The sequence below is a fragment of the Sceloporus undulatus genome, chromosome 1 (assembly GCF_019175285.1).
Source record: "Sceloporus undulatus isolate JIND9_A2432 ecotype Alabama chromosome 1, SceUnd_v1.1, whole genome shotgun sequence".
NCBI classification, from domain to species: domain Eukaryota; kingdom Metazoa; phylum Chordata; class Lepidosauria; order Squamata; family Phrynosomatidae; genus Sceloporus; species Sceloporus undulatus.
Genome location: NC_056522.1, coordinates 234521024 through 234534193, shown reverse-complemented (window position 1 = coordinate 234534193; position 13170 = coordinate 234521024). Strand labels below are relative to the sequence as shown.

Here is a 13170-nt window from a genome sequence, read left to right as displayed (position 1 = left end):
CACTAAGGCCCAAAATAGACAGGCCTGAAGGAGCGGCACAAGGTTGAACTGGCATTATTCATGCTGGGGCCCTGGCAACCACATATGCTCATTTCCAATTTGGGCCATCATCATGATCTTGAACCAGGCCCATGGAAGGAGCGGATTTTATCTGCCCCTTCTTGGTCTGGTTCTTTTTTGTTTGCATAGCCTCAACATATGCATCACGTAAGCAGCATGACCCCAATGTGCCATGAAGCTGTGTCATTTTCTCCATCTGTTTTGAGCGTAGGAATGTTGTTACTTTCTAGCAGAGTTGTCTTTGACAAAGAAATAAACCCACTAGGAATCTTCCTGTAAGCCTCCTCCAGTATAAACACTGAGACATTTATGTCTGTTGTTCTATTACCTGCTTTTTTGTCAAGAGCACATGTTTCAGCTAGACTGCTTTGTATATTATCCTCATATTTTTTATATTTAATTTTCTCATTATGCACTGATGTATTGATAAATTAGCATAGTTAATTATTTAAAAATTACCAGTCATGTTCCAGATGGATGCAATTACTTCTCACTTCAATATTACTTCCTGCCCCTATTTGTTTAATGTGATGCTTTTTAACCAGAGGCGTTTTCCATTCATGCCATCTTGATTAATGACACAAGAATCAGTATATCCCTACAAAGTACTTGATTACAGGGGCTCGTAGCAGAATTTCTGACTTTGTAGAAGCCCCATGCATCCTCTAGTACAAGATCATGGCCAGAAGCAACAATGAGTCATGCTCAGTTCTGAATAAATATATGTTTGCTGAACCTGCAACAGAGTTTTAAGACTGAAGTTATAGCTTAAATCCCTGTAATCATCCTTGCCTCTCGCTCTTGTTTATAAAATATATTGAGAATTCTATTCAATTGCCACAGTCTGGATACTCATGGATATTTATGGACATCATAGGTGTAACGTGTATAATGTGGGAGCTCCACCTGCAAGAAGTTATATAGCCAGGCTATCCCTGTCCAACAGGTATCACTAAATCCTATCCAGAAAGGTTATAATGAGCCTACTGTGTTGATTCCACTCTTAACCAGAACCTGTAGTCACTCATGTATAAGTCTAAAAATTTGAGTCAAATAATTGACCTGGGATGACTTATCCACAAGTCAATGCAAGTACTATACCTTAACTTAAAACACAAACCATCTACTGCTCTGAGTAGAGTGGTAAAAAGTAAGAGCTTAGTCCATCCTGGGTGAACACCAAAGAAGCACCACCCCCCTCCTTTCTCTCCACTGTGGTGCCGCTTCTGGCCTTTTTGAATACTTGGACAGAAAAGCAGCATTCTTTGGCATCATTTTCCTTTTCTTCATTCTTTGCATCCTTTGTTGCATGCCCTAAGTGTTACCCTCGACTTATACATAAGTCATATCAAAATTCATAATTTTGGCCCCAAAAGTTGCTCTGAATGTTGGTTGTGGTTGACTTACAGTTGCGTATATACCGTATTTATGTACTGTCCTTTTATGGATTTATATAGCCCCTGAAGAAGGTCTTAAGAGCATTCACAGGCCAAAACATTTTGGTTTTTATTTACTGATAAAAATGCCATCATTTGAGCATCTCGAACCTCCAGTTTCCTATTTGGCTTTCATTGAGTGAGCCCCAATTTTTGCTTCCCATAAGGCTACTGGGGACTTTAATAATAATGATGGGTCCAGCCTAGCCCTGAAGTTTCCTTAGCCGTTCCCTGGTGTTCAGTATCCAGCAATCTATTCTGATTTGTAGAAGTATTGGGTATTCTAGTTGCCTTTATGGATCAAATAGGTCTTCCCTCTTCTTGGAGCCACTAATGGCTGGGGAAACATTTTAATTTTTTCAAACTATTCCACAGTTTGCAGCTCAGCAGTGCAACATTTTGGATTCACTGTATTGTCCCAAAGTAGGGAAGTAAATATTTTCTTATCTCATTCTCCATTTAAGAATTTAAACTGTCAAAGCTTTTCTCCCTGAGACAGTTTCCATGTTTCTACTCATTTTCCACATTTCAAAAGATGAAGTATTACAAAAGTTTTTTAAAATACAAAAGTTTTGGTTTTGTGCAAAATACTCCAATTTTTTTGCTCATAAAACATTGTTTTTGGTATTGCTGATGATTATGAAAAATATGCTGGCTTTTTCTTTTTATTTGAGGTGAAAAATTTCACAATGGTTGTCACTTTAGTTCAGTGGGGTGTCTCAGTGTGTGAAGATCTCCTTTTCTTCAAGGCTGAGAATATTTGTGAATATTCATATGTCAATAGTATTAGATCATGAAATCATTTTCAGTGTGCCTTTAAGGTATCTTATCACTTTGTCTTTGCTCTAATGCTTTTTCTCCTTGTTACTTCTTTCTTGAGCACAAAGAGTAATCATTAAGAGAGTGACTATAACTTGCTTAGACCTGCCTCTCAAGGCTAAAAGCACTGAGGAATGGGATATGCTTCTATCAATCCACTGCCAGGTACAGCATATGGCTGGAGATGTGATCTGTGAGGACACAGATATGTTGTATGCAAATGTGGAAACAAAGCAGGAGATCTGACAACTTGTCTGAAGTATGGAAATACCCAGTTTGGAGATGGAAGTAGACACTTAGGTAAACCCCATCCTTTTTGTGGTGTTTTCTTTTGTTTTGTTTTTAGAAGTAATTAATAGTCTCAGTTCTATTGTTAATTCTAAGCAGAGTAGTGCAGAGTAGATCAAATAGATTTCCTCAAGTGTTAACTTAACATTCCGCTCCTGAGTCAGTGAGTTTACTCTAGATCAGACTAGTGAACAGTCTTGTAGCATTTTTGCTCTCATTCCTGAATTGGTATATATTCAGATATCTTTCTTGACATATGTGGATTGCAAAGGAATATGAAGTGAATTAGAATGTATAAATAACTAGAGGGAAAAGACAATGGAACATATTCTTGAAAACCATACAATAAGCATTCTTTTCTAGATTTTATTCCCATTTAGCAAACTCTTTAAAGTAGTGTTGTGGATAAAGTGAACATGGAAATAGCTGTTCTTACCAGTTGCTGGCCTTGTACACCCCATGCTGCATACTGTAAAACTGAATCCTCTACTTCCGGAGGGTTTAACTCCAAAACTTCCCTTGAAAAAAGGCAAACATTTCACTTGATCACATTTGCAACATTACACAGTACAGAACAGCCTCCATATAACATTATCTTACCTTGTATGCATGTTGTATATCACATATGAAGCCGTGTAAGAATAATGAAAAACCTGTAAGACAAGAAGGAAGAAATAAAGGTGAGTATCCCCAGTGACACACAGAGAAATGAGGGACAGTTTATATTCACTGGATGAATGAAAGTAGTAACTTGCCTCCTGGAATAAGTACCAGATAGAATTCCACAGGTAGGACTTTCATACATATACCTCAGCATGATGCTTTCCAACTCAATTCATGCATCCAGCTCTGAGCAATCAAGGATACAGTAATCAAATAATGAAAAAGTCAAGTGAGGTATATCCATGTGTGAACACAGTCATCAGTTTACTGGAAACCAGGGGATTTTTGTTTTACACTACAGTTTAAGCGATTGCCTAAATTATTACTTCAGGGTTGTTGGGGTTTTTTAACAAATAAGTGCACATTTTTGAATTCTTAAGACCTGTAATTTTGTTTTGCTTAAATATTTATTCTATATCTGCTGTGAATCATGCCTGCAGCATTGCAACAAAAATAAATAACTGTAGATGGAAAACATATCCAGGGGTGGCTGTGTTGGCCATATAGCAGAGTACAACAAAACCCAAACTCCATAAAACTGTGATATCTTTATTGAGCCAACAAATATACACAGAAATATATGTCTCAAGCTTTCAAAGCTCCACTGCCAATGGTGTCATCAGGCAAAAGTGGTAAAAATCATTAAGCAGAATATATGTATATATGGTGCTGTTAGTCACAGGCCTGCAGTTTGTCAAGGTGGTGCTCTGAGTATGGAGGGACATTTATGTAGGCTGGGGAGCAGAGACTGTTACCACAGGTTATTAACTCTTCTTTTACATATTATACAGAATGTTTTTGTATGTAATGTTTCCTTCCTGTTGTGTGCTTTCTCTACATTGAACCTATAATGGGGTTTTCTTGGCAACATTTTTTGATCTAGGGTTTGCCTTTGCCTTCCTCTAAAGTTGAGAGGTTGTGACTTGCTCAAGGTCACCCAGAGGGTTTCCATAGCTGAGTGAGAATTTGAATCCTGGTCTCCAGAATCACAGTTCAATGCTCAAACCACTATAGCACCCTGTCTTTCAATATATCTGAGACCATATAAAAAATTAAAACTTGAAACTGGGGGAGGGGAGACCTGCATATTTATTAAAATGAGGTGAACTTTTTAGCAGTGAATGTAAAAGGAAGAGATGCATTTAAAACTTAATTTGGGCCTGAGACAGACAGGTGGGAAGGGACGTGTTCATGCTTCCGGGCTCAATACAAGGTGTTGGTTATGACCTATAAAGCCCTTAATGGCCTGGGCCCAGGGTACTTGGAGGACTGCCTCTCCCCATATAATCCGCCCCGCTCACTCAGGTCAGCAGGGAAGAATCTGCTAGAGGTCCCATCTGCACATTATGCAAGGACCTCGCAACGGGCCTTTTCCATCTCGGCCCCAAGATTATGGAATAATCTTCCAGATGAGCTCCGCTCCACCACATCTTTACATACTTTTAAGAAGAACCTTAAGACCTTCTTCTTTTCTCAAGCCTTCCCCCCATGAGATGTTACTTCATGTTTCACCCCCTCGGTTTGACTACCTTGTGATGTTTATGGATTTCCCCACTCAGCTGAACCTGTTGCTTTATTGTTATTGTGACTGTTTTTAGATACCGTTTTAATTGTTTTTATCTTGAAGTTTTTTTACTTAAACTTGTACACCGCTTTGATCAAAAATTGGAAAAGCGGGATATAAATAAACTATTTATTATTATTATTATTATTATTATTATTATTATTTACAAATAATATTAAGAAACTATATGGTTAAATATGTTTTCAAATTAAATTATCTTGAAAAGAAAGATGTGAGTCAGTGAATGTGCACTCTGTATGTGTGTGTTTAAAATCTTTCTACCTCAAATCCATTCTTTGTTCCTTGCCTGCTTTGGTTTTGCTTCTCTGTGGCTTATGCCCCCTTTATGCTACTCTGACACAAGAGCTCTAATTTTCTACCACTTCCTCTATGTGCTCTTGTAACTTTGGTTTACCTTCATCATCTACTTTGTCCAATATTGTGCCCATTCTGTTGAGCACTTGACATAACTTGACCTGTAGATGAAAATTAAAGATCATGCTGACTTCTTGCTTCTCTGCATGTATGCTTGCTGCTAGACAAATCTGCCACCTTTTCTTCATTGACTTCATAGCGTTTCGGAGCTCCTTCCGGCGCCCATGTGTACAAGGGTTGCGGGGTGTCTGGAAAAGACGCCCTGAGGCAACCCTAGTATGTGTGCAGGCTGGCACAAATCACTGGTCTGTACAGCGCCATAGACTTGCTTTTCAAACTCCCCTACATTTCCTATTTCTAAATAGAGTGGGGTAAAAGGAGAGCTTTCCAGTGTTACTACTGTCATAACAATCTTTTACAAGGCATTCCTAACATTATTTGCTTGGAGGAACTGTAAACAAGTATACAATATAAAAATAAAGAGGTTATTATAAAAAGACAACCATGGAAAAGATTTCACAAGATAAATATTTCCAGTCAAAGCACTCAAATAACCATCTATTATTTATTAAAGACTCGAGGAAAATATTAATGTGCCATTCACAATAAGACTTATCTGATGAAATATGGTCCTGTTTTACTTTTTTAAAAAGAAAGTCCTTTATTGTATGTTTTTCAGAATAACCTTTCTGCTGGGGTTGCTACGGTGATGCATTGTTTCTGAACAAAACACATTAGTTTTGCAAAATATGAGGAAAAAGAAAATGACAAAAGCACATACATTTTCCAAACCATAAAAGCTAAGAGGACTCAGTTTGGAACATATTCTATCATACCAAGAAGCTTTCTACTTCTTAACAACTATTGTGAAAAAAGACATAGTGTCATACAACATATCTCTTTTGTTTTCAAATAATACATAGCTCAGATGAAATGGCAATTAATATTCCTTGTGAAAATTCTAGAAACCATGACCACAATCTAATGCAAAGGATAAAGAGGGACTTTTAAATCACTCCACCACCAAAGCCTCATGCCATCTGTATAGAACTTTAAATAATGTTTATAGTGCACCTTGACTTTAGAAAATAACAAAATAATAAACTGGCAATGCAATGTAAATATAATGTAATGTGAAAGGTAAAATTGATTTAGAGCATTAATTGTCAAATAAACAAACAGTTAATAGAAATCTACTGACATTTGTGTTACATAATTGTAGAATATTTGTGATAGAGGTACAGGCTGACTGATAGGAAAGAGGGTGAAAAGAGCTGATGGAAATGAAAGCCAGATTATGTTATGTAGTAGCACAGTTTTTATGAAGGTAGGAAGTATTTACTGGAAGTTGATTATTCACTTGTTAACTATGGACACAGTGTGTAAATTTTAGGCTTGAAACTAATAAAAATATATTTAAAAAGAATATGGTAATCAGAATCTAGGTTTTTTGGAAATGTTTAAATTTTATTTGGCTTGTTTGAATTGAACTGCAAAATTAACACTCTTCTGACTTTCTTCTCTGAAACCTCTTCTCCTCTTTTGAAAAACAATAGTCACATGTCTCAAACTATCATGATAAAGAGGAGCAGGAGTTATTGGCAAAGAGTGGTTTATGACTGAGATATAGAAGAGAAGGTCTTAGGAAACTGCAAGAGTTTGGGCGGTGGGGTGGCAGACACTATTGAGATTTTGTAATGACTCTGGGTGAATCTACACTGTAGAAATAATGCAGTTTTACACCATTTTAACTCCCATGGCTCCATCCTACAGAATCCTGAGATTTGTAGTTTGGTGAGGCACAGCACTCTTTGGCAGAAAAGGCTATGTAAAACTACAGATACCATGACTCCATAGGATAGAGCTACAGCACTTGTGCCAAACTGAATTATTTCTACAATACAGATCCACCCTCAGGAAAGCATTCTATGATTTTTAACATGAGGGATGGGGAGATCCTTCATTATTTCTGAGTTAACACAATATGGTCTTGCTAGAACTCACATATTTTTGCAAGGAAAACTGTCCAACAAATTCTAGAGGGCATGAGCAGTAGCCTAAATATTTGGGGAGGAAGAATATATTCCCTATTGTCAATTTCCCAGATGAAAAAAAAAGTTTCCTGGCAGCTGGAAAATGCCATCAGAAGTCTAATAGAGCAAAAAGACATTTGAACAGTTTTCTCCCTGTATTTGAATATCCTGATGTGTACCAGAGGATTCTTCTGTGCAGAAAAAAACACAGTTTTTGCACAAAAGTCATGTTTTCTGCTCAGAAAAAGTGCTTCCTGTTCAGGAAATGAATTTTCCATGTAGAAAACACGTTCTTTAGACATACAACTAAGTGCTATTTTGTAGCAAAATCCGCCTTAATATTTTGTCATGTTTGACTACAGAGGGAAAACAGCTAAAAGTACAGGTTGAGTCTGTCTTATCTGAAATTCTGAAATCCAAAATGCTCTAAAATCAAAAACTTTTGGAGCTTCAACCCAAATAGTGTACTATGTAAATTTGCAAGACTGGAGAGGGATGTGAGGCTGCAGATAGACATGAAAGGATGACGAGAACATCTCCAATGTGCTTAAGGATCCTCTGCTACATATTCACTTTCCTTAGGAAAATTCATGTGTATGATAACAAAAATAGGATAACAAAATTCATGTATATTGTAACAAAATAGTCTCTATCTAAGGGCTGCAATCTCATTGCAAAAATAATCCAGGCTGGCACCAGTTTAGCTGCCATGGCTCAATGCTATGTAATTCTGGGGACTGTAGTTTTGTGAAAGAGCCATTTGTCTCAGAGAGCTCTGGCGAGGAAAACAAATTACACTTACCAGAATTTCATAGGATTCAGCCATGGCAGTTAAAGTGGCATCAAACCACATTATTTCTGCAGTGTGGATGCAGCCTAAGGCAGGAATGACCATATGTAGAAGTTTAGGAGGCCACATTAACCCCCCAGAAAACCCTGAAGGGCCACATCCCCACTATACTCCTGCTGAAAGATAATATATATTTTCTCCCCAAAAATCCTCTGGGGGAATAGGAGGCATTTTCACCACGTTCTGGGGATTTCTTGGACCATTAAGATTTTTTTGAAAAACAAGAAGTGAAGAAAGGTCCTGTCCTGTTCACTTCCTGCTTGAAAAGACCTCTTATGGGCCTAAAGTGGCCTGGCGTGTTTATATAATGTGGTGGAGAGGACATGAGGGAGAGGCTCTGGAAGAAACCTTTATCCTGGCCCCCTCTTAAAATGACCATGGAGCGCATAAAGCCTGTGTTCCACATGTTTCCCACCCAAATCTATGGATAGCCAGTAGAGTTGAGCCAGAGGAGCCCATGATGTCTCAATGTATGTGTGGAGAGACACTGGCAAGTTGAATGTTCAGAGTAGCCAATCAGGCACAGGCTGGCAAAAAGGTGGGGGCCTGCCTGATGCATGGCAATAAAAGGAAGAAGAGCTCTTAAGAGGCTGTTGAGTTTGTCAATCCTTCTGAGGCAGAAGGGTGTTTTAGGACTGCCAAAATTGCAGTCGGGACTAAAGGTTCAGCCTGAATGGGAATAAGACTCCCATATCAGAAAAAAGAAATTTTAAAAGGACAAGGGCAGCCCAGTGTTATTAGATGACTGTGTTCTGTGACAAACAAGTCAGTCAGGGAACTTGAAAATAGTAAATTTGTAACAACCAAAGTAATACACACACACACACACACTGTAACAATAAGCTTGAGAACCACCTACTAAGAAAGCTACTATCATAAATTCTGCATGTAAATAAAAGTTATGTTCTTTGTGTTCACTAAGGAGTAGCCTGAGATGATTTATAGACAACATCAAAACATCCATGGGTCATATAAAAATCCATAAATTTGGCCCCAAAACTTGCCCTCGCCCTATGCATGATATTGACTTATAGTTGAGTATATATGTTAATAGCAGATACACTTAAGTCAGTGGAGGGACCAAGTCTTTGAGGGGAAAGAAGCCTCAAATGACTTAGGATCAGGCAAGAGAAGAATCCTGTGGAACCAGGTGGTCGTCACATAATTTGGAACCAGTGTGATGGGTCTGAGAGACACAGTTTGATCTGAGAGATCTAATGTGAGAGTTCCAGCTGTCACAGCATGGTTGATTGATTTTTCTTTATATTACTCTCAGAAGAGGGACAAGCAATGGCGATAAACTTTGAATTGCCCTGGAATACAAAATATAAGATATATGGAACAATTCTGCAGGAACATGGTGAGAGCTGCAAACGTTGTTTGGTCACAGCCACCAAAATAATGCACCAAAAAAATCCAAATCCATTGATTGGCTCATAGAAAAAAACATCCTGGTCCCAGATTTATAAAATTCCCCTCTTCCAGATCCAAAATATTTTCACTTAAAAACATGTTGTCAGCAATGAAACTGTGGGAACTGTCAAGATACAAATTGATCCAGACTGTACTTGGCTGAAAATTCTGCTTGAGATTTGAAATCATTTCATTAATTATAGAAGCTAAAAAATAAAATATATTATATGAACATTGTCTACACAGAAACACCAGCATTCTATGATTAGGACTCAACATTTCTAGATAATTGTGTGAAATAAGTATAGTTCTTGGAAATCAGCATTGATATTAGAGATGGGATGTGCTGGATGTGAGGTAGATCCACTCTAAGCCTTCTGAAGAGATTTACAAAGACTAGGATGAGCCACTGGTGTAAAATAAATAAATAAAAGCTTTTGCTGAATATTAATAGATGCCTGCATCATGGATGTCATAGCTGAAAAAAGCTTATCTTTCATCCTGTCTATGGTAAGCCCTCTCAAATCACAATAGGATTATTATTATTGATTAGGATGCCCCCTCAAAAGCACACCCATCTCCAATGGATGTGCACAGTCCCTACCCTAGAGAGAAGGTCAACTTGGTTTAAAAAGCAAGTACTAGAAGTACAGAAGCTTATTGCACAGCCCCTTGGGATGCTCCCAGTGCAGAACGAAAGAGGGCAGGATGGGAACAGAATGGGGGCTATCAGCCATTTTATCACAGGCCAGAACACCACCACTGCCGCTGGATGTTCCCATTCCATTTCTGTCCCAGAGGAGGCGATTTTCAGGAACACTTCTGAACAGTTCCTAAAAATCGCCTACTCTGGGATGGACCGGAACAGAATGGGAACACCCGGCGGCATTCTGGCATGTGATAAAATGGGTGATAGCTCCCATTCTGTTCCCATCCCACCCACTTTCGTTCTGCACCGGGAGCATGACAAAGGCTCTCCATGTTTGCAGCTTTGACTTTTGCAGATTTGATTATTGATGGATATGATTAATATATCCTCTCTCTAGGGCCTCAAACAGACCATTTAAAAGGGCTGCCATCAGGCTAATCTGGTGGCAGGGCATGCACATGACACATGCCCCTGCATTGTTCTGAGGTGGTGAACGTGGCCCAAACCAGCCATGAAAGGAGCAGTTTCTTACAACATATCAATCATATCCTTTTTGCAGCTTATTTGCAGGCACCCTTGCGATAACAGAATCTGGTTGCTGTGGTCATGCGGCAATCCTGGAGTTATCAGGGTGGGAGTGGACACTGGCCACTCCTTTAGCCCCAGCTGTTTGAGCCCTAAGTCCTCAACATGACTTTTTGGTCAATGTCCACCAGGGTTGATCATAGAGTTTTGCTGGAGCATTTAGAAATTTCTAGAGAGGTGATTCTTTCATGTAAAAAAAAAGAGTGCTTTTTCATTTGCAGTTTTTTTCACATGGGCCCTGTTCCCCTAACCCCAGTGAACATGCAAGACCTTTTCTCTTCCTTGCAGAAAGTCTCAGAAAAGAGAAGAAAAGTTACTACTTATAAATCTCCCCTCTTTCTGTCTGATGGCTAGGCTAAAATGTGATGGAGAAACCCATTTCCTAGTCCAAAATATGGGAGTTTAGCCCTCTATCTGTTGAATATTCAAATGCCATTTTTAAACACTCATCACAGTCTGTCTGATAAAATGAATGATACAGAGATATAACCCAGATGACTTCATTGAAGGCTGAAAAATTAATAGTCTGGGAATGATTCCTAGGAATGTATTACTGCAGACACTTTTCTGTATCTACTTCATGGGATACAATGGTGTATCCCCTTTTATTTTATTCAAAGAATAGTATTTAAAAACAAGGAAAAAAAATAAGAGGAATTCAGATCAAGTGATGCAATAATGGTGGCATGATGTATTTGGAACTCTAGAAGGAAATGACAGACAATGGCCTGATACAGACTGCCAAAATAAAGCTGCTTCGGGTCTCTTTGGTGATATGCTATTTAAATGATGCATGGGTCCTAAGAGTCCGGAGGTCGCCCCAAAGCCACACTCCATTCCTAAGCACTGGAGGGCAGCTTTGGTGCAGCTTCCGGATTCTTAGGACCCATGCATCATTTAAATAGCATATCTCTAAAGAGACCCAAAGCAGCTTTATTTTGGCAGTCTGTAACAGGCCAATGAAACCCTTTGGTGATTGATCAGAAACTCATACTCTTACACTAAGAATAAAATTAGCTCCTTCAAGAGCATAATGGCTTATTCTAGTCATACAAGAAAGTAGTATTTATTCTGCCTTAACTGATAGATATGTGTCACTACTTAAGACTTCAGAAAAAAGAACATAGAATAAGTATTTAATTTGTGCAAAAAGTTTCAGACAACAATAAAAATGTCTTTTTCCCCCTTTGTTTCATCTAAAGGAGATCTGTAGCCATCTGGTTATTGAAACACTGGATGCAGTTAATAAACTGAAATTAGTAGCAGCATGTCAGTTGCCTATGGCAATGGAGAACTAATGGATAGTAATAAGAAAATCTGATCCAAAGTATGCCAAATAAATAATTGAATAGAGCAATTGATAACTTTAATAACAAGGAAAAAAAAACTGTCAACCAAGACTAAACAAAAAAAAGCACATCTAGAAAATCTGCCTCGTTTATGCTGTGCTGCTTATCATCTTGCACTAAGATTAATTATCTCACGAAAAGTCATCTTCTTTGGAGTGTTAATTAATTCACAATCAATTGAATTCACTTCAGCTTACTGAGAATTCAAATGTGATACACAGTGAAGTTGGGTTCAATTCTGGGAATGAAAAACTATGTTCACTACTTTCTTAAATGAACTACCTCTTATTCTGCATTTGGATATGGATTTCAGCCATTTCATTTTTAGTACCAAATAGGGATAAACAAAAATAGAAAATATTCAAAAATATGTGTGAAAAACTTTTTTTTTTTGGACTATCAAAAAAACTCTAAAAAGAAGAATCCTAGACTGATGAGATTCTATGCAGTTCTGGACTTCTTCTGCACAAAATGTACTCATGATAGCTTGTGTAGAAAAAAGCAATTTCTGTGCAAGAAACTTTTTTTTTGCATGCAGGAAAAAGTTGTTTACTGTGACTGAGGGGCTGTACGACTCCGCCCTGATGCCGTGTGCCACTCCACACAGCATGCGGTGTCATGGTGCGCATGCGGCACTGCATCTATACAATGCAGCAACAAAGGAGTATCATAGAGCTGCAACAATGTGGCTATGGCACCCTTTTGAGGGTGCAAAAAGGAGCTGCTTTTTGAGGCTCCTTTTTGTGTCCACAAAAGGCTGGATCAGAGCAGTGGCATGAGGTTGCCATGGCCCTGATCAAGCTAGGAAAGGGGCAATATCCTACCATGGAGGGGGGTAGAGTTGTGGTGTAGCGTCGTCACGATGCACGCTAGGGATGTAAAGAATATTCTCCAAAATTCGAAAATTAGGAGAAAAATGTCAGTTTCGACAAATTCTATAACATGTTAGAGAGGAGAAATTCTGAGTAATTCTCGATCAATGAGTAAGAATTTTATTTTTAATAATTTCAAAATGAAGGGAAGAGAGAAATTTTGAGCTGACAAATTCGACCTCCAGCATTTGGGTATTTTGCATAAGAAAAGCTA

General features: G+C 38.3%; 1 protein-coding gene across 1 annotated transcript in view; it reads right to left on the bottom strand.

The window, feature by feature from the left end:
- The window catches only part of DPP10 (dipeptidyl peptidase like 10), a 285461-nt gene that overhangs the window by 109154 nt on the left and 163137 nt on the right, over window positions 1-13170 (bottom strand). Inside the window, exons 5-6 of the mRNA XM_042458561.1 lie at window positions 3204-3256; window positions 3040-3121 (exon numbers count right to left, since the gene is read on the bottom strand). Of these exons, the coding sequence (XP_042314495.1) occupies window positions 3040-3121; window positions 3204-3256 (135 nt within the window). The remainder of the gene's footprint in view (window positions 1-3039; window positions 3122-3203; window positions 3257-13170) is intronic.